The 22,219-nt window shown below is 40.3% G+C and overlaps 1 protein-coding gene across 1 annotated transcript; it reads right to left on the reverse strand.

Annotated features, from left to right (window-relative positions):
* Positions 1-295: 295 nt before the first annotated feature.
* On the reverse strand, positions 296-21,575 carry SLC40A1 (solute carrier family 40 member 1). The gene is made up of 8 exons (XM_008526164.2): positions 21,156-21,575; positions 20,606-20,673; positions 15,277-15,436; positions 12,971-13,086; positions 11,795-11,921; positions 4,474-4,719; positions 3,062-3,709; positions 296-1,924 (listed from the first exon to the last, which is right to left on the reverse strand). The coding sequence occupies exons 1-8, from the start codon at positions 21,196-21,198 to the stop codon at positions 1,611-1,613; spliced, it is 1,722 nt and encodes a 573-aa protein (XP_008524386.1). The 5' UTR covers positions 21,199-21,575; the 3' UTR covers positions 296-1,610.
* Between the last annotated feature and the right edge of the window lie 644 nt (positions 21,576-22,219).

Genomic DNA, 22,219 nt, shown 5'->3' on the forward strand with positions numbered 1-22,219 from the left:
GGCTGTGAGCTAAGTAGGATTGGTTTTATAATATCATCTCCAATTTACAGAAGAGAAAAGAGAACTTAGGTTAATGTGACTTCATCAAGGTCAAAGAATGAGTATGGGCCTTGCATTTACTACACTTTTGTCCAAGCCACCATAAACTAGATGCATAAACAGGGAGATAACACTAAAAATTATGAATTAATATGAAACTGCAGCCCTTCAAAGAGAAAAAAATACATTATCCAAAACATGTTCTGTAATAAAAGCAATATTCAATAAACGCACAACACAATTCAGGAAAAAGAAATCAAGATTTTAAAAATGTTTTTATGTAGAAATATTTTACAAAGATTTTACAACAATAGCAAATCATTACATCGTATTGTAGAAAGAAGAAAAAGGTTAAACTTCAAGAATAAAGAAAGTGCTCACAGCAACGTATTGCAGTCTCCATGAAAGTGCATGAACAGTTAAGGCAAAGTACCACGGTGGTACTGGCATGTGGCAAAATGATGTCTACAACAGTTTTTCAAAAGATATACAAAAGTCTTTCTTTTTTCCTCCATCTTCTCCAAGACATTTGAAAGGGATACATTTATGGACAGTCTTGCTCTACAACTAAGTAAAAATAACTCCTGGGTACAAAACAGCAAATGTAAAAACGCTCTACCAGAGCGCGTTCCAAGTGAAATCAAATGATTTATGAAACAAAACCTTCCCGAGCGTGGGCTTGCTTTCTACATTTCACCTGCCAGGCTGAAAGCTGACTCGCTCATATTCCAAGACAGAGACCGTTAATGACAGCGGCACAAGTGAAATTTGCGTCTTGTCGTACTGTGTGACTCTCAGCTTCTAGTTTCTATGGACAAACTATTGGCGTATGTGCAGTCATCAGACATTCATTGTGTTATAAATCTAGCTTTGCTTCTACCTGCAACTTACATGATAGCCATTTTACAAAGTGCTACATATGTGTAATATAATACTATGCCCTATCTGATAGTAAAAATATGAAGCTGCTCTCTAAAGTTAAACCACCAACCCCTTTAGAGAATTCTAGTGACGTATTTTGTTTTTCCACATAGAAGTAAATCCTTTAAGATTAATAGGATCAATAAGGATAATACTGGTTATCAAACTTTAATCTTTAGACTTGGAGCAGAATTTATTTGCTTTTTCCTATAATTGAGAATAAGATACCAAAAAAAAAGTACATTAGCTAGACTTGAATAAGAGTGAGTTTTAGGGAAAACTGACATATCTAAATTCTGGTATAGATCATAAATATCTGCCAAAAAATAACTTAATTCACATGACTAACCACTCTTTTATGTGAAATTTTATCTACTCATGAGAAATTGGGAAAATCAGTATTGCTAGCTTAGTCTCCATACTGAAACTGAGTTTTTCTTTTCCGATTTTTTTCCCATCCTTAAATGTAAGGGAAATTAGCCAGCTCATCTCTGCTGACTTAGGTTTCCTCAATAGCTTTTGGCCCTCAAGGTATAGCTGTGGTAAAACCAGAGAGAAACACCCAGCCATTTACTGGAATTCTGAAGTACAAAATAAGCACATGTGCTCGATATAATCTAGTAACAGGGACGGCAGCAGTTAAAACTGTCTTACACAACAGATGTATTAGCTGCATTTTCCTCCGTAACTTCTGTTTCATCAGAACCACAGACAAAAAGCCGGTTGCCCAGAGTTTTGCGGGCGAACCGGAAATACATGATGTGGCCCATTGCCACAAAGGAGACTGAAATCAATACGAGCAAGCCGAAAGCTTCAGGATTCGGAGCCAGGATGACCATGATGAAATGCAGAAGATCAAGGAGATAGTTCATGGAATTCTGCACACCATTTATAATGCCTCTTTCAGATTCAATTACATTTTCTTGCAGCAACTGTGTCACAGTTAAATCAAAGGACCAAAGACCTATAATAAAAGATATTTGTTAAAGATAGATTTTTAATTTACAGCTTTACATTTCAGATTTGTAGATTAAAAATCTGTTGACATGTGCAAAACATACATTTTAGACCTATCACCTGAAAGTCATATATGTATTATGATAGCCTTACCTTAGAGAATTATTTTTCATTAATAGATATTGGGTTATTAGTGGCTTCAAGAAATGATTTTGACACCCATAAGATAAAATCTACGAAATTAATCCTGTTTTTCTGTGATTATTCATACTACGAAAGCAAAACTCTGATTTCAGAGACACAATAAATCCTATTATATGTACTAGTATTTTTAAAGTTTAAAATGAATGGACCTAATATATAGTTATGGTTAAAGGGTAAGGAAACTTGAAACCATTATTACATTTACTGCTTGGGTTCTAAAGCCCTTGCAATAAAGCTGTCTTGCTTGAATATTAATGTCTTTGATAAATTAACGAACTGCTTTGTATCACAAGATGAATACAGTTTCATTTCAAGAACGAATTGAGGCAGAGATAATTCATCAAGACTCTATTAATGATTACTTAAATTTTGCTTTGTAAGATGTCTTTACATTGTGTTTCCTTCCAGGGCTATAAAATCCATGTGTTTGGGCAAAGTATACCATAAATACACATCAGCTTAGAGAGGACCTTTGAAGGATTTTTTTTTTTTCTATCGTGTCTTTTTTTTTATTTAAACCAAAAACACTCTCTTTTTTACCTTGTCCCATAGAAATATTCTCTAAATTATAATCCTTTTGGTAGAGTTACAGCAATATAAAGACTCTAAATTTTTAAATGGTAGTATAATTATTAGAGCTAATATCTTTTTTAAAAATTATATTACATTAAAAGAGTAATACTTAAGATATGCATTTAGAAAAATTTTTCAAGCCCTGTTTTACGAAAGTATATGTACATACCCACATACACAAATATAGTTTTTTCAACTATAAAATAAAAATTTTATAATAAAAGACTGAATTATACGTAAGGATAAATAGTGGATTTTGCTTAAATTAACATTCAGGGAATGTTTCAGATCATTTATTGTTGAATTCTCTTAACCACACTGCAAAAAGATACTTTAGTTCATCAATATACAAAAAGAGATGTCTTACCGACTCTAGCAGCAATGACGCCTGCAAACAGCAGACTGACAGAGATTATGGGCTCAGATTTAAGACTCGTCTCTGGGACAATATTAACAGGATCAGATCTGTTTGATGTGTGCATTTCAGTTGTAAAGATTTCAGGTATTTTTGTAGTTGTGGACAGTGGCTCTGCCTGAATGAACCTAGAACGGATATCTTCAAAAGGAGAAACGGACAAGTCCAAGGGGCTTCCAGGCATGAACACGGAGATCACACACAAGATCAAACAGGAAAGCTGTGCAAACCCTGAGATCATCCCAGTCCGAACCAGGCCACATTTCCGACGGAGCCAAGTAAAGGCCACAGTTCCCATTATTCCAGTTATGGCTGATGCGCCCATCAAAACACTGAGGACGGATCCACTCAGCCCCTGAGTGTAGGCGTACCCTGTGGTGATACAATCAAAGCCCAGGACAGTCATATAGAGGAAAGCAAGACCCATGCCCGCCAGAAACACCCGCTGATTGTAGTAGGAGACCCATCCATCTCGGAAGGTGCGGAAGGGCTCGGCCAACTGGGAGGCACAGCTCTGCTCGTGCTCATCTTCAAGCTCACGGATATTAGGGTCTTTCTCACCCATTAAATGAGTTCCCTCCAGGGGTTTTGGCTCAGTTTCTGTTAATAAAAGACAACATTATTTTCATGGGGAAAAGAAAGCCAGTTCTGTTACTCCGTATTTTTCCTTTTCTTCTTTCCCTCCTCCATGGGTACCCTTGGCTTCTACAATATAACATGCATTTTCTTTTACTAATCTAAGAATTCCAGCCAAGGAACAATCTTCAAGTAGCATGTTAAAGCAACAAAATACCATCGGTATATCTCTTTCTCAGAAATTATACTCTGACCAAAGTAAATAACAGGAAAACTCATCAGATAAAATATAATAATTGTCTGGGAAAACACAGCATCTTATTTTCTGGAGCCCTGTTAAGATTCCATTTGCCCAGAAACCCAACTTCCTCTTTTCTTGGGAAATGCCCACCTTCATGTCCTCACCCCCGCTCCCCTGTCCTACATATGGCCTACATAAGGCCACGTAACTCCCCTCTTCATACACTCCTAGGAATTCTCTTGGTCTCTTTTTTCCTACTGTTCTTCCCTGTTGTATGGCTCAACTTTGCCCAGCCATCCCTCAATTAATTGTCCCTCTGTATCTACTGCTCACATTAAGGAAAAGGGCCAGGGGTCCCATTTCAACCAAGGAGCTTCAACCCAGAGTTGTTCCTCAGACCCTCAAAAGCCTGAGTTTTGACTCTCCTCCCAAGTGATATTTAACCTCATGCAGGCCTGCACTTGTATTAGAACCAAAATAGTTTTGGTCTTCACCATCTAAGGTCTGAACATCAGAATAAAAGGATTCATCACTGTGTTGAGTTTACCTTTGTGTAAATTCAGCTGTTTCAATTCAGCTTCCTCTACTTTAAGCGCAGCTTTCACAGCTAGAGCAGGGGTTTTCTGGTAAACCTTCCAGAGCAGAAAGTACTCCACACACATAGACACCAAATTCCATCCCGAAATGAAACCACAGCCAATGACCGTGGAGCCAAATGTCATAATCTGGCCAACAGCCATGGGGGCCAAGATGTTGGTTAACTGGTCAATCCTTCGTATTGTAGCATTCATATCTACAGACATAGGTGAGAGAGGCAGATAAGTGTGCAAACCTATCAGAGAGACTACTCACTTACACAATACAAACACATAAACCAAGAGTGTAGATTCCTAATATGTAAATTTCTAAAAACACCCTGCTCGCAAACCATTTTGTTAGAAAATCATTTGTTGTTTGGATCAAGTCACATTAAATTTAACTCAAATTGTGATTCCCTTGGGATTGTATAAATTAGTCTAACATCAACTTTTAAAATGAATACAATAGTGACTCTACAGTCATTTTTTTCAACAAATGTTTGTCAAATGCCTATTATACTAGGCATCATTCTGGCATAATAAAGAAAATGGAGAATATCCTTCCCTTTCTTCATGGAGTTTACATTCTCATGGGAGGAGAAAGAGAATAAATCAGTAAGTACATAAATATACAGAATATCAGATGTTCATTAAATATTATGGTGAAAAAGAAAGCAGAAAAAAGGCATAGAGAGTGCTCAGGGGAAAGGAGAAATTTCAGTTTTAAATATGGAGAGATCAGGGAAGGATTCACTGAAAAAAAGAGAACGTCAAAGCAAAGACATGAAGTGGTAGGAGGCAAACAAGTGAGTCACGTGGATGTCAGTGAAAAGAGAATTCCAGACCGGGGAAGCACAAAAGTCCTGGGGTAGGAGGAGCGTGCCCAGAGCGTGAGAGGAGCATCAAAGAGGCCAGGAGGGCTGGAGCAGAGTGAGGAAGGGAAGGGACAGGAAAAGACGAGGTCAGAGAGGGAGGGTATAGTTGTCCAATCATGTAGGATCTTATGAACATTATGTGGACTTCAACGTTTATACCTAGTGAGTCAGGAAGCCTTTGGAAGCTTATGAACAGAGTTGGCACAGTCGGACTTATATTTTTAAAGGTTCATTTTGGCTGCTGTGTTGAGAAAAGACTATAGAGTGAGGGTGAGGACAAGCTCAGAGACAAGGACACAAAGGAGAGATGATGGTAGCATGAACCATGATAGTAACAAGGGAAATGGAGAAAAAGATACTAAATCTATCTTAAAGGTAGAATCAGAAAGACTTGCAAACAGGTTAGATATGGAGTAGAGAGAAAGAGAGGAATTAAGGATGACTGTAAAGTTTTTTCCTGAGTAACTATTGGAAGCATAGAGTTGCCACTTCCTGAGAAAGGAAAGACTTCAGAAGAATCAGGTTGGGACAAAAGAACAAGCGTTTGGTTCTAGAGATGTTGATTTTGATAGGCCCACTGACATTCAAGAGGCCTCCACATCAGGCATGTACATATTTATATATATATCTAAATTATATATATTAAATATACATATGTAACTGACTGGAGGCTGGAGTTGAGGGAAGAAGTATGCACCCAACTTGGGAGTCAGCTGGTTGATTTTTAAAGCAATGAGACTGGATGCGATCATCAAGGGAGAGAGTGTAGATCGAGAAGAGACAAGGTCTGAGGACTGAGTCCTGAGTAGGCCAACATTTAGAGTGAGGAAGATGAGGAGGAACTAACAAAAGAGCAGAAAAACCAGGACAGAGTGGTGTCCTAGAAGCCAAAAGGTCATAGTGTTTCAAAGAGGAGGGAGTAATCAGCTGGCAAGTGCTGCTGAAGGTCAAGAAAGATGAGCATTGAGAAGAAGCTCTAGATTGCTCAGATGGAAGGTACTGGGGACCTCAAAGGGAGTAGTTCTGGTGGAGTTGTAAGGGCAAATGCCTGACTGAAAGTTAGTTTAAGAGCTTGGTGCCAACTCTAGGGGCCAGCATTTATATTGTAAGTGAGTGGCCCCCTGGATTTACAACGTGAATGTTGCCCCCTGGCATTATGGAAAGCAAAGCCCTGACCAAGGAAAGTGGGAAAAGTGAGCACAGACATCTCTTTTTAAGTTTTGCTGAAAAGGAAAACAAAGAAATGGGGTGATAAAAGGGTAAAGACAAGGATTTTTAAGAGCAAAATTACAGCATGTTTATATGCTGATGGCAATGATACAGTAGATGAGAAGGGATGGAATCTGAGTCTACTAGGCAAGCGGAGGCATTGTTCTCAGATAGGAGCGCAAACAATTCATCAACAGTAACAAGAGTGTAGGCCACGTCTATGGCTTCAGGTACAAGTAGAAAGAGCAATGTGATGGTGGCAGCATGTGGAAGTTCTCTTCTTATTTCTTCCATTTTCTCAGTAAAATAGAAACCAAGATGAAATACAAAGCACCAGTGAAAGTGAGGATGGGAGAGGAGGTACTGAGTGCAGGAGGAGAAAGTGAGACACAGTTCTTCAGGAAAGTGGGGGAAGGAAGAGACCAGAGAAAAGAGTATGATCATCTGGTAGCATGACAGGGCCAACTTGAACCCAGTGGTCATGAACTTGAGGTGAGAACAGTGAGCAAGGTTGTGCGTTTTTCTCCAGCCATGTTCTACTGAGGAGAGTTGGATTTAACCAGGGTCTGACGAAAGGAAAGTGACAAAAGGAGAGGAGGCCAAGTAAGCTGAGAGTATATGCTAGGAGGTGATCATGAGGTCAGATCGACTGACCTTGGAATTTAAGCTGGATAAAGAAGGGAGACAAGAGGGGTCATGAACAGTGAAAAGGTAATGGAATTAATGACTTGTAGGTGCCAACCAGGTTGGAGGATTGTTGGGGCTGGGGTACCAAGAGGAGTGAGCTGGAAAGGCAGGAGGTGGTAGTTCAAGACATGGGTGCCTAAGATTGAGGTTATGGAAGGGGAGGATTTAGTGGTGATGGCAAGGTCTAGGGTATGACCATGGGAACATATGGCTGAGTTAGATTGGAGGACAAGATGAATAAAGGAGAGGAAGTCAAGAAAATGTCTACTTTCTCATTCTCTCTCTCACAGAGGAGAGTGTAAGTTAATGAGACAAGCCCTTATCAATCACATGAGGCACCTTAAGGGAAAAGCAATACATGACTGATAAGCACATTAACAGAAAATTGCCTTTATTCCCTCTCTACTTCTTCCTGGTCCTAAATTACCTTCCAATTAGTCCTATGAGTGTAAACGCTTATACGATAACAGGAGAACTTTGACGTATCTCCCCTTCCACTTGAGAGGCAAAGGCAGTTTTCATTGATCTTACACGTGACCCTTTTTGCAGAGGCTTCACTAACTTTCATCTGCCCTCCACTGATAAGTTTCCAACTCACATGCTAACAGAGAAATGTAGAATTGATCCAAATAACTCAATCATTTGAATCCAAAACTCAAGTACTAATTAAAATATACACTTGGATCTGAAAGCTTTAGAACAACCACGAGAAAATTAATTCAGTTAAAATGATTTGTTACTCTTTCACAACCTCAGCTTTCAAGTGCTCATGAAGCTTCCTAATGCCACCAATTTCTATTTTTTATATTATATTTAGGAAGTTAATAATGTTTAAGGGTAAGGTAGTGTCAGAAAACAGCTTTTATTTTTCTGAAGCAGAATGAATTAAATAATAATTTTTGAAAAAGACCTAATCATCTTACAGGTCACAGGCTAGAGAAGAATCAGTCCTCTGAATGTGCAAACACATCCTTTTTACAAGTTTATATTTATTCTTACGCAAACACACAAATGTGTGCTCATTTAATTCTAATTTAACTGTTTTCAGCTACAGCTGTGGCACAGAACATGACATTAAATAACTACTTGCTATTATAAAGCGTATATTACATCTCATAAGATAATAATAATAAAAGTGAGATTTGCTGAGCAAATAGCAGCCAGCAGGCTTGTCTATCTCAAATAATGAAATCAATTTTTAGTCACTAGAGCTCAAACAAGAAATTTATCGGCCGTACTTGATCAAACTAACCAGCTGACGTTTCTTTAGAATGGTGGACAAGAAAAACCTCAGAAGCTGTTAATAAAGGGCGATTAATAAACGAAATAGGGAAAGAAAGAAAACAGCAGGTGGAATAGAAAGTCATGGCTCAACAGAATGTTTTAATAAAACACTCAGTCAAGTACCTAGAAAAATTAGTTAACAGATTAACAGTATTTCTGTGGAAAAACAATGCCTTTTCTGGAGCTGTATAAACCAGATGGTAACAACTATATTTTGGCCTGATGCCACTGAAATTCTAAAACGTTTTAACCTTTCAGGGAAAATTTCTCCTGTTCTTTATTTACCCTCAGTGATACAACTTCCAATTTTAAAACCTACTCTGAAAGCGAGGAACACGGGGCTAAGGGAATGGAGCAGTTAGCACCCACTCACAATCTTTCCTCTTTATGCACACACCCTTCCCCTTCACACACATCCGCGTGCACACAGCTTCGGGCGCCCCGCCCAGTCCTCTGCTCGGGTTTCTTTTCTTGTTTTTTTTTTTTTTTTTTTTTTTGAGGAAGATTAGCCCTGAGCTAACTGCTGCCAATCCTCCTCTTTTCCTGAGGCAGATTGGCCCTGAGCTAACATCCGTGCCCAGCTTCCTCTACTTTCTATGTGGGATGCCTACCACAGCATGGCTTGCCAAGCGGTGCGGTGTCCACACCCGGGATCCGAACAGGCAAACCCCGGGCCGGCGAACCCCGGGCCGCCGAAGCTGAACTTGCATACTTAACCGCTGCGCCACCGGGCGGCCCCTTCGCTCGGGTTTCTAACAGTCTTTGCCGGCAAGCTCAAAAGCCAGCCTGCATAAACATAAAGCATTCCTGCCTGGAGTAGGCGCGTCTACAGACCTTCCTGAGTCGCAGCCTCAGAGGCACCCAAGGCGGCAGCTGGAGTCCCCTCCGTGTGTGCTTTTCCCCTTCTCTAGTTTTATTTTTCCCTTAGCCTCCCTTTTCTCCTTTCTGTAACTCTGCCTTATAGCAGAAATGGCACCCAAAATCCATGGTTAGACCCTTGCTGACCCTCAGAACTAAGGAAGTTTCTGTATCCTGTTTTGAAGCATGGTTTTCAATTAATTTTTCAACAAATGCTGAGGTCAAAACTTGAGCAAGGACAACATGGAGGTTTTCCTTCAGAAGCTACTACCCCAGGCGACAGGCTGCCCACGAAAGAGCACCACTCTGAAAGCTAACTCAGGAGGACAAGGCTCCCCGGGCAGCTGACCCCACTTCCTACACCTGAGAGCTCCATAAGGCGAGAATGTGGACTGGTTGGCCTAGATTCTTCCCCTCTGCGACAGTTCCTAACAGAAAGAAGGGCAGCTGAGAAACGGCCCCTCAGAGTTTTGCTGTTCTAGGTTATCACTTCATATGAGAAAGATCCCACAAGGTTATGTGGAATCTTTGTTTTTATTTTTTATTTATGTATTTAGAACAAATTAAAGATTCTAACTTTCTGTTTACTCAGGACTATTTTTTTTTCAGACTATACAGACTTCACAGTAAAAATGAGTTAAGAAATTCAGATAAGAGAAAGACAATCATTTTAAAAGCCAACTTTTTCCCCCAAATATATTCCAACAGATATATATGTGATCTATTTTCAAAATATATCCTTTTGTACCTTTTGAATTTTAAAACATGGGCATGTATTACATACTTAAAATAGTATGTTAAAAAGGAAAAGCAAACAAGGAAAAAAACATAAAAAAGGGACAAAGCCTTATCTTATAGTTCAATGCGACAAAAAGAGATATGGAACTATTTCCTATTAGTAAATGATCACAGGAAGAAAAATTAATATAATCACTACTTTAGCTCTGGAGACAATTTCCTGCAGCACAGGCTCAGAGGGGTGAAATTCGTCCTACGCACACAGCATCCTCCAAGATCACTGTGGTATTTCTCCCTCGATTATAATAACTCTGCCACAAAGTGATGATTTACGCAAATTCTTCTTTTCCTTCAGTTACACCTTCCACAGATCTTGTTCCCTTTTTCTCACCACCTCTTTTCTATCTTCTGTTAACCACATGGTCCAGTCAAAGTTGCTTGCTTACCCCACCACCTAATCTTGCCTTCTGTGTCCTGGGATAAGCCATTTAAGCCACCAGGAATGGTTTTCTCGTCTGTTGGGATGGTTGGGCAATGTGTTTGTGATTCCCATTATCTCAATGACCAGCGGAGTTGATTCAGCTGATCCGTTTGGTAGATAGGGGTAGCCTTCCTCCTTCACCCTGGGTAATTATCAATCCCATTTGTGTCTGTGTGCTGCATGGGGTGGGCAGGCAGCCAATATCAAGCGAGGCAGGTTATTCTGAGCCCAAGAAACACTGATGTAATAGGACACGTTGCCTTGTAAACATTCTTTGGTCTTTTTCTGGCCTCTTGTACATGTTTCCAATGGACAACTAAGATTGTAAACTTCTTAACAACACATTCCGTCTTCTATTTCTTTAGTACTTGTAACAGCAATTATGCTACATCATGTATAATGTAATAAAAGTTGTAGATGATAAGTGGAAAGTTGAAGGAATTAAGTTCTAGAGTTTCTCCTAGAATTAAGTTGTTTCCATTTGGGTGGAGAAAAATAATATCCACAATATGACCAGTAAGTACTGATAATAATATCCATATTATGACCGATAAAATACCATGTCAGATTTTCACTGTTCTGAGTAGTAAGTAAACATTTAGAAACAGTTAACAGGATTTAAAAGAAAGAACGAACTCAAAAGAAATGTTCTTCAATTTACCAAGTTTGCACAAAATAGAAGATTACTATCCTATAAATTAACTTCATAATAGTGAGATAAATCTTTGCAATGCGACTGATAATGTGGGATAATGTGGAAAATTGTGCTTTCAATTTATTGTTCTTAAAAAAGTACCCCTCAGGGCCGGCCTGGTGGTACAGTTGGTTAAGTTCATGCACTCTGCTTCAGTGGGCCAGGGTTCATGTGTTTCGATCCTGGGTATGAACCTACACACTGCTCATCAAGCCATGCTGTGGCGGTATCCCACATACAAAATAGAGGAAGATTGGCACAGATGTTAGCTCAGGGACAATCTTCCTCAAACAAAAAAAGAGGAAGATTGGCAACAGTTGTTAGCTCAGGGCCAATCATCCTCACCAAAAAAGAAAAAAAAAAAAACCCCAGCCAGGAAAAAAGGCTTAAGCCTCATTTACTACAACAGATTTAAAGTGAATCCTAATATAACGCATTTAGTTGAAAAGAGAAAACCAAATTACCTGCTAATTTGCTTCTGTCTGCTCCTGCAACAACAACAATCCAGTCCCTCTGGATTGTGATTCCAGTTGCAGTACTGGCCAAATTTGCAATATTTGCAATAGTGATGATCAAGATATAGCAGGAAGTCTAAGGAATTACAGGGAAAACTTGAGTTACAATGTCAGTTTTACAACACTGTCCTTACCTCACACTATAATGTAGTTTAAAATGGTCTTTGATGGCATAATAATTTTGATTTTAATTTCATTTTGTAAATCACAAGAAATCATTTTATTTTGTAGACATGAAACAATACCAGTGGTCAAGTTAAAGGGCATAATGTCTTCCTAATCTGTATCATCTGTAGTACACATAATACAACAATTTTAGTGGTCATATGCACATTTATGTGACATCGTTATCATAAAGTGTTAACAAGGGGTAGTTTTTAATTTTCCCACAAATATCTCCTTTGGAAAAAACAATGAAGGGGAAGTGAGATGACCTGTATTTAAGTCAGGATTCTGATGCTTTCTACTAGCATGACAATGGGCGATCAGTAACATCATTTTGTCTTAGTTTTTTCATCAACAAAATGAAGGGAGTAGACCAAAAGACTTCTAATGTCCTACCTGGCTTTGAAACTCTACAATATCAATCCAAATATACATAAGAAGATTCAATAGTGACATCAAATCCATTGTTTTCCACCACACCCCATCTCTCTCCTTTTTTCCATCAAGCTATCATGAAATCATAGTGTGACAAGTTACCTAGTCCATTTCCCCAAAGAGAAATACCAATTATTACTGGAGGTATACGATCACGACTGATTAAGATATACATTGATAACATTTCTCATACAATGTGAACAAATTACAGGTTAATACTAATGAGCTGAAAACTAACAATTGAATCATATAATAAACTCTTAGAAATGCCATTAAAAGCAAACAGGAAAAAAAACCTAATAGGACAAAATTTAAATTAAAAAAAATATTTAATGACTGCCTTATTATGGACAAAAACCAAAAACAAAACAAAACAAAATCTGTAGAGGATATTAAAGTAGACACGGAGATCAATATTCAAAGGTCCCATTTGCAAAAAGATACCCCTAGCCTCAAGAGGTTTTCATCTTTTATCATTCCCAGATATCCAATTTTCTGCCATGAAGAATCTCATTGAGAACTTACAAGAACCCATCCATGGTACATGGTCAGAAGCTCATCTTTATGTAAGAAAACCATCATCAGGATGATTCCACACAGGATGACCGAAACATTCTGTACCACCAGCGAAGTCTGGGCCACTGTACAGAGGGAGAAACAAAGTTTTCACTACACCAGATTGTCTCAGTGGAGCTGTTTTGATCCACACATCAATCTTCTACTATATTAATGCATATGCAAATTACTACAAGAAAAAAAAAACACTCCTGAAGTAAACCCCGCCTCAACTATTTCCACTAGGACCCTAGACCAGTAAAACTTGCAGACAGAATGATGAAGTACCCATCATTTTTTCTCTGTTACTCGAAGCCATTCATAACAACCACATTTTCATTTAGTTTATTCTCTTGAAGGTTTACTGTCATGAACAGAACACTATTCCATAGACAAGATCCATCTCTCAGTTCTTTGTTGCTTAAGCTAAAGTAAGAACATGAAGGAGGTTATGGAGGAGGTTAAAGAGGCCATGGAATCCATAACCTCCTACATGGGTTGATGGTCATCTTGAAGGTCACCCTTACCATAGCCCAAATCTGGTAAGAGAAGATGGTGTGGATAAATAGGAAGGACATGTAAAAATTTGCCAAGAATAAAGCAGCAGTGTGTTCCTTTTGGCATATTAATGCTATTTGCTATGAAACTCTAAGCCACATCTTCCCTCATAGAAAATGAGGACTTTCTCAGATGGAGGCAGCCATGTAGATCAGGTGCTGGAGTAAGGACAGGGAAGGATACCTTGTAGTCTTTTCTCTGCCACTCCCTAGGGTAGACAATCTTGGACAGGATGGCTAATGTCTCTTATGTCAGCGTCTATAAGGTGAGGATAATAATACATACTTGCCTTCCTTACTTTATGGGGTCATTATGATGCTCAAGTAAAATAATTATGAAAGCACTTGGAAAAAGACAGAGAGTTGTATATGTAAGGTATAATCACAGCTCTTGTCTTCAAGGAAAGTATGGCTCATTCTGGCTTGGAAGGTCATATGAAAGCCTCAAGACAAAACAAACTGCTTTCTGAAATCCCAACATATAACTCATTCTTTCATTGCACAAGAATTAAGTATCAACTGAATGAGGTTCTGAGCTTTCAGGACCCCACAGATCAGAGGAAGGATAGATATGTGAACAGATGATTCTAAGAGTATAAGTGCAACAGCAGGGGTATCAACAAAGCCTTGTGGGAACTCAGAGGAAGAAATGGTTAACTCAGCCTAGAGACACCAGAGAGGATTTTCATGGAGGGTGACACATGAGTTGACTACACGGAATAAGTGGGAGATGGCTTTCCCATCACACTCTTCTTCACCCAACTCAACATCTTTCCCCAAGCTACGATTTCAGTGCTCAAGAATCATAAGGTTAAAGGTCTCTGTGTATAATATTCCTATGTTCCTACATATAACGATATAAATAACTAGCAATTTTTTCTAGGATACAAAACTTGTTTCTATACGTGTTTTGGTCTATCCATTCCCAAGAGGAAAATGTCCATCTTGACCATTTTACTAATAGCATCCAGTCCTAGAATTTAATAATCTAGTTGCTCTCTATCCAGAAGCAGTCATCGTGCACTGAAAAAAACTAATACCTCAGTCTCTCCCCAACGTCTGAGAAAGACATGGCCAGGTCTTGGCATTATCAACTGAGCAATTCAGGAAAATTTTGCCCTGATTTATTACCACATTGCCCTTATATTGTGAATAACTGAATCGCTCAATCACTTTCTCTGTTTCCTATATAAAACTGAATTATTTCAGTATTAATGCTTTAGAATAAATGTCAATGTATCATAATTTCTTCTTTTTCCCTCAAAAACTTATAATTTGGCTCTCTGTGATCCAGACTCAGATATTTTCTCTCGAATCCCTGCTTTTCAATTCCCCTACACACACCTCTATATGAAACACAGTAATTCAGAAGACAGATGTTAAAGCTGTCCCAGGAACATCACACTAAACAGACTCCAGTGCAAGGCATGGTTAGAAAGGATGCCAGAGTCAAGCAAGCTTTTAATGTTTAACATTGTTCTCAGAAGAGTGCTAAGGCTAATCATTAACATCTGGAATTTATGAACAGCCAAAGATACAAAAAAAAAAAATCTAGCACTCAATATCCTGGCATCCCAACTGTGTACAAGAGCCCCAGGACCCTCCATGAAGAGGTGCTGCCACCAAGCACCCTGTCACTAAGGCGTGGCATGCAGTGGTTTCTCTCCAGCACAGGCACTGGCCCCAGGAATAGAAAGGCTTAGTTAGAACACCGCTCACCTTTAAGTCTGGCATTCTTATCCACCCAGTCGCCAATGATGGCCCCTAGGGCCAAGACAGACCCTGCCACCACCAGCCCATAGACTGCAGTCAAGAGGAGGCTGTTTCCATAGAGCTCCACCAGGAACACAGACACTGCAAAGTGCCACATCCGATCTCCCTTGAAGAAGAAGAGAAAAGGTTTTGATGAAATATTTTCGGTTCCTAGTCAATTGTACTCAGGAAGTTGTTTTCTTATCAAAAGGTCACTTTCCAGCTTTATCACGTGATTTTCAAAGTCAACAATGCCTCTACAAATTGAATACTAGTCAGGTGTTAAAACTGTTCATCCTGGCACAATGGAAAATATTCTTGCCCAATTACAAAGTAAACTCGAAAAAGCATGATATTAATGAAACACGCATACTCCTTATCATTCTAGACAAAATGCAGTTTCCAGACTCAAGAAGGTTTTTTGAGACAAAACTTGTCTCCTTTTGAGTTAGGTCTACACCCGGGCCTGGAATTTGCTATCCTGATTTAAGAGGCATAAAGCAGCTTGCTACTGAACCAGAAGGAAACTGCAGTATAGTTCACAAACATTGGTATACCGTGAATGTCAAGAAAAGCCAGTTTCCCAATTTGTAAAATGATAAGAACAGACTAAATGGTCTCTGAAGTTTCTTTTACATCTAACATTCTAAAACCTATGTCTATTTAACAAATAAATTTCCAAGTCATTAAACAGCAGGGCAATCAGAAAGATGAAATTAATATGGGCAAATTCTGGCACCACATGAATGAAGACGTCAGAAATAAATGTATAAGCAAGTAGTTATTTTAACATTTTGATACAGATGGGTTTTGAAAGGGGAAAAATACCTATTTCTTCACTCCAGAATATATAAGGAATTTTGGAATTCATTACTGCAAAATGTGGAATAACAGAAACTTTTAAATGAGTCAGGTAAATTGACATGTAAAATATCTATAATGGACCTTATTATGAGATTTTAGGCTCCATCCCTGACTTCTGAGGTTAACATAAAACAGAACAACAAAGTTCTATTATAGCCCATCCCTGGAAATCACTATAGCAAACTAAATTCCCAGGATGGATTTGACACTCCGTGGAAGTACCACACTCTGAGTCCTTTCCAAAGTCTCGTAGCATCTTCCTGATACATTTAATGTATCAGGAGAAAAGTATTATCCTGACATGTCAACTGATTTTAAAATTTAATAAAGCCAAGACAATCTTATTCACTGAAAACTTAAACTGATGCACATAGACAGTAGTAATTGCTTACAACACACTTCATGTAGACCAGTATTTCTCAACTGAAGGTGACTTTACCCTCCATGGATCATTTGGCAATGTCTGGAGCTGTTTTGGGTTGTCACAATGGGAGGTGGAGGGTGGGAGGGCTTCTACTGGCATCTACAATGCACAGGACAGTTCCCCACAATAAAGAGTTATCCAGCCCAGGATGTCAATAGTGCCAAGGTGGAGAAACCTTGGTATAGAGGATTATGAACATAATTCAGAACACAATTCAAAATTTACATAAGTTTAGGGCTTTGGGGGATGGGGTGGATATGGTCAAGTAAACATTAAAACAAACAAACACCAGAAGCCAGTGGAAGCACCATGTTTTAAAGACTGCTTCTCACTTGATGGCCTGGAATGTGAGCTCCAGAACCTTCTGCACTCTCACCCCTCAGCCCAGAGCTCGGCCCAGACTGGATACACAACAAACAACTCTGGAATCAACAAAGGAGTGGATATGCGGTGGACCCCAGTTGTGAATGAGTAAATACAGAATAAGTGACAAAAACTAGACTGACGTATCAACTATGTATTGTTCTGGTACATTAGATTTGTTCCAAGAATGTTCAAGAAATTTGAAGATTAATCAGTACCATAATTAATATTTCTGAGACAGTTTTTTTTTGTTGTTTGCTTTGGTAATAGAAAGTTTTTCCACTTTAGGTAGGCATTGTCTAAATTTCAAATACCATTGTACTAAATGATTAAAAATGCATGATACACATAGAATTTGTTTGAAACCAACAAAAAGACAAGTTTATATATTAAGATAAAGATATAAATAAGAATAACAAATTAAGCTGCTTTCTTAATCTTTAACATGAGAAGCAAATTTATATTTGATTAGAATAAATGGGATGGGGAAAAGGGAGGTACTTATCTTAATCTCCATCCCTCTAAATGGCTCCCAAGAAAAAAAAGAAACACATCAACACCGCAAATGAGAGGTTGCCTCCATGAGTGAATTTCCCTCTTTCTTAACATAAAGATTAAGAAATATTATTCTACTACTATTGCTTCTTTCTTTGGTTTTTCACTCCTATCTTTTTCCCAAAAGAATTTGTTTTAGATTCCTCTAGAGCAGCCCGTCAAACCAAGTGCTACTAAACGAAGTTATCTCTCTTGCTTTATCCCTGTATGTCATGCCACTTCCTAGATGGAGAGGAATAAAATTGTTCCAGTGACCCCAATTTCCAAAGGGTTTAGGCTTTAAGAAGTAACAGATTCTATGCTCACAAAGCCCAAGAATCAGGTAACGTCTAAGTAAACACTGACCAAGTGGAAGCCCACCCATTCCTTCCTGACGGCCATTTCCTGCCCTCCCACGTGCTCTCACAATCCTTTGATGATTTGTTTACATGTCCATCTACCCACAGTAGACTACAGCCCAAGGCCAGCTGAATATCTCTGAATGAATGATCATATTCATTCACTTAAGACTTACTGAGAGGCTATTACGTACCCAACACTAATGAAGGCACTAGAAATTCTGCAGTACACAAAAGTCAAGGTCTGTGCTTTCATGCAGCTTGCATCCCAGTGGGCAGAGACCAAAAAACAAATCTAGAATAGGTCAGGTGGAATGCTATGAGGAAAAATAAAATCAGGTGGGGCAGGATGTTGGCATTTTGCATGAAGTAGCTGGAGACCACTACGAGCAGAGACCTGAGGAAGTAAGGCTGGAGCCACACAGACATCTGGGGGCTAAACAGAGACAGTCCACAGGATAAGGACGTCAGATAAAAGCAATTGACCACCCTTTGTTCACAAAAAGTTTTTGTGATTAGATATATATATTTTTTTAATTTTATTTTTTTCCTTTTTCTCCCCAAAGCCCCCCAGTACATAGTTCTATATTCTTCGTTGTGGGTCCTTCTAGTTGTGGCATGTGGGACGCTGCCTCAGCGTAGTTCGATGAGCAGTGCCATTGAGCAGTGCCATGTCCACTCCCAGGATTCGAACCAACGAAACACTGGGCCACCTGCAGCGGAGCGCGTGAACTTAACCACTCGGCCACGGGGCCAGCCCCTAGATATATTTTTTAAAGCCCATACTAAACTATATTATAAGCTCCTTGACAACAGGATCCACTTCTTGCAGTATGTCATATTCTGATAGTAAAGAGTAAAATGGATTGATCCACTGGCAGATAGAAATGAAGTCAGCAACAAAAAACATTCAACCCCACACAAATCTAACCTGATACAACCTGCTACCCTAACACCTCTACCTTCAGTGCAGTGGAAACCATGATGTGGCAGAGCTGGCAGGGGGACGGATAGCTAGATAGGCATACATTTGTATATACACATATACAGAAGCACACATATTTTGTTGTAATAAAATCAGGCAGAGTGTCAAACAGGAGACAAAACTCCAAAGGTAGAATTATCTAGAGTGAGAGAGCATTCTTCTTTTGTACTCCTTTGCAAAGAGAAGGAAAAATCCACTAAACCTTATATCGGTGTAGCTGCTGGGTTTTTGTTTAATCCAACTTTCCCACGAGAACTGCCTTTGCTCAACTTACTATAAGATTGGGGAAAACATCTGTCACTTTTCTTGTGGGACTTTTAATTAACATGACAAAAAGTCCTCGTGGAACAACCACAGCTCCACTCTTTTGGCAAATCTACCCTCCCCACCTAATAAAGGTCACATAAACCTTGCACTTAATCAGTATTTGGAAGTGAGGCACTTTCCTCCACTAAGAGATAGGTCTCCAGACCAGAAGAGGAGAACATCAGAGACTATCTCTTTCATTTATTATTGGATTTTTTAATACTTAATGTATACTGGATTAAATTAGAACAACAACTATTGGTTTAGATTAATTAAGGATAGTTTCACTAGATTTCTACTTCGAATCATCGGTTACTGGAAATGAAACAAACACACAGCAATTCCACTTTGTTTACATATTTTTGCAGAGTCATCCCTGTCTCAGCCTGGGGGAGACAGGAGCTGCCCTTTCTAAAAAACCATCCTTGAACTGCTCTTTCTTAAAGCGCCCATAACCTAACCTAATAATTTCCCAGGGGCATGGGTACAGATTTTCTCATACAAGTTTGCATGCATGTCTTAAGGATGGTCCAACAGAAGTTTCCAATTTAAAAAGAAAATAACATTCACCAAATTGACTCTCAAAATTCCTTCTCCTTACTTATGGTTTCTTTTAATTAAGCATCATTTATGAGGCATGAATAGAACATATCCAGATGTACTGCTTTTAAACAATAAGAACAATTGTTTAATTTTAAAGAGTCTAAGCATCATTAACTAAACACACATCCAGCATCTTTAGAGGAATATCTTTTGGGGGGAGACTGATGAAGGAACCCAGGCCCACAGAAACACTAGGACTCTTCCAAGACCACACAGGAAGTCACGGGGAGAATTATGAATCAGCTGCTGATTTTCATTGGATGATGGTTTTTAAGATAACCTGAGATGCCCCACACATATCTACCTACAGATAACATGTTTTAAATTTTAGAATTTTCATCATTCAGATATTTGTTCTTGGGGTCAGTTATAGTTAAATTAATCTTAGAACGCTATGTTTGGCCTAAGTCCGTCACTCCACTACGATACTGTATTTTTGTAGTGCAGTATGCTGGAACTTAGAATTGTAAGAAAAGAAGAAAATAGAGAAATATCTTAAAATGCGAAGGAATAGAAAGTATTTGAGACGTCCATTTTTAGTAGCAGATATTACCATTTACCAAGCCTAGTAATGCAAAATACAATGTACAAACAAGCCAAATATTCCTGTCCTTGTTAATCCTAAAAAGCCCTGGACAGTTGTCAATCTAGATAAAGTACGATAACTCGATAATCAATCAAGATTTACTAACACCTATTGGACAGTATCTTTGGTGAAAATAACTTTCTCGTTAAAGCATGTGTATTTGGATGATTTATTTCATCAGCTGCACCACAAAACTGGAAGATGACTTAATGCACTTGGCCCAAATGGACGGAAACAAGAAACCGTGCAAGCATGCTGCAAGAATCACTTACCCAAGTCGACAGAGAATGACTAAGGTAGAGGAGAAATTTCGCAGAGGTCAGGTAGTTGGCTAAGGATCCTGCAAGGAGACGGGGCGGGGGGGAGATAAAAAGCATATTTAGTCACCTGAGTGAGCTGAGGTTGCAATGCTTGTCTCCTCTTATTAAACATGATTATTAAAAACTACTTTGTGGGACAAACCATGAACGTTTTATCAAGTCACCTAGGAATGGATGCATCGCGTTTACTTAATACCACTCACTTCAATTCTGCACGACCTATTGGTCAATAACCGCCTAACTTCACACACAGTGAAGAAAGCTCTTGTTTCAACATTCCTTAACTCCTTTTTTTTTTTTTAGACTGTTGAGTCTACGCCATTCTTGCCGATGTGCAAGCCCCTTTCCCACAACGTCAAATTCCTTTCTTCCTCAACCCCTCACCAAAATATGAGTCAAACGAGCTACAAAGCACTCTGGTTAACAGCAGAGCCACGTTCCTCCAAAACGTGCATGGCGCTGCTGGTCCCCACGGCCCACCACATGCATTCGGTGAACTCACCACAGCATCCTCCCTGGCGGTTTGGCCCTCCTGCCCTGGTCATGACACCAGACGCCCTTCGCTTGCTCTTCTGCTGCTATTGCTGCTGCTGCTGCTGCTCTTGCTGAGGTGCTGGTTAACAGGAGTGCAAGGAACCGAAGAGAGCACCGCTAAAAACACAACAGCCTTGTGCACAAAGACCTCAACGACTACTAGCGGGGAAAACAAAAGAAGAGGGGCCACGGGGTCTTCTTTTGGTCTTCCTTCCAAACTTAGCTAACACTGTAGCTGAAGTTGGAAAGGCAAAGCCTTATGGAAGCGGGTGGGAGGCTCCGCGGGCCGTCCGAGCCGTGCCGGCCGCCCTGTGCCGCCGCCGCCGCCGCCGCCGCCGCCGCCGCTGCGGCCCGGACCGGCTCTTATATGCGGCCGGGGGCGGGGCTCCTGCCGCCGCCGCCGCCTCGGCCGCCCCGCCCTCGCAGGGCCACCGCGGCGTCCCAGCGGCGCGAGCCCCGGCGCCCGGCGCCCTGCCCAGGAGGCGGCGCCCGCCCGGCCACAGACGCCCCGCGCGGCCTGCGGGGACGGCGGCTGCGCGCGCTCCTCTCGCCGGGTCTCCCGCCCCCCGGGCAGCCGCGGGAGAGGGAGCTCGGCGCCGGGGGCCGAGGGGAGACGGTGCGCAGCCCGGCGGGCCGGCAGGTGCAGGAGGTCGCGCTGTGCACCGGCTCCCTGGCTGACCCTTCTGGGGAGAGGGCGGCCGCCCGACGGCTCCAGCCCGGGCTTGGGGGTAGGGGATCCTTTTTTTAATGAAAATCATTTTTAATATAAGTGTCTAAATAACTATAACCCGTGTCACCGAGGCCGCTCTCCTGGCCTTCCCGTTCCTGCCCGCCTGCAGCAGGGAATATTTTTTCGTCCCAGGACTGCCTAGAGGGGCTTCCCTCCAAGAAGCAGAATCAAAGGGCAGGAAGAGGCGCAAAGATCAGAGGAGAGCCCTGTTCAGAGGAGCCCGCGGAGGCTGGGAAAGGTCGGGACCCGCAGCGAGTTAGGGACCCACCCCCAGCCCAGAACGCGGGTCTCCAGATCCTTCC

The sequence above is a fragment of the Equus przewalskii genome, chromosome 17, assembly GCF_037783145.1.
Source record: "Equus przewalskii isolate Varuska chromosome 17, EquPr2, whole genome shotgun sequence".
NCBI lineage: Eukaryota > Metazoa > Chordata > Mammalia > Perissodactyla > Equidae > Equus > Equus przewalskii.

Bases quoted from the DNA above. Each gene is read 5' to 3' on its own strand.
- SLC40A1 (XM_008526164.2), bottom strand. From the start codon at position 21,198: ATGACCAGGGCAGGAGGGCCAAACCGCCAGGGAGGATGCTGTG. The intron at 20,674-21,155 runs GTGAGTTCACCG...GTCTCCTTGCAG, and splicing joins CCGCCAGGGAGGATGCTGTG to GATCCTTAGCCAACTACCTG. The intron at 11,922-12,970 runs GTAAGTTCTCAA...GTAATTCCTTAG, and splicing joins TGTACCATGGATGGGTTCTT to ACTTCCTGCTATATCTTGAT.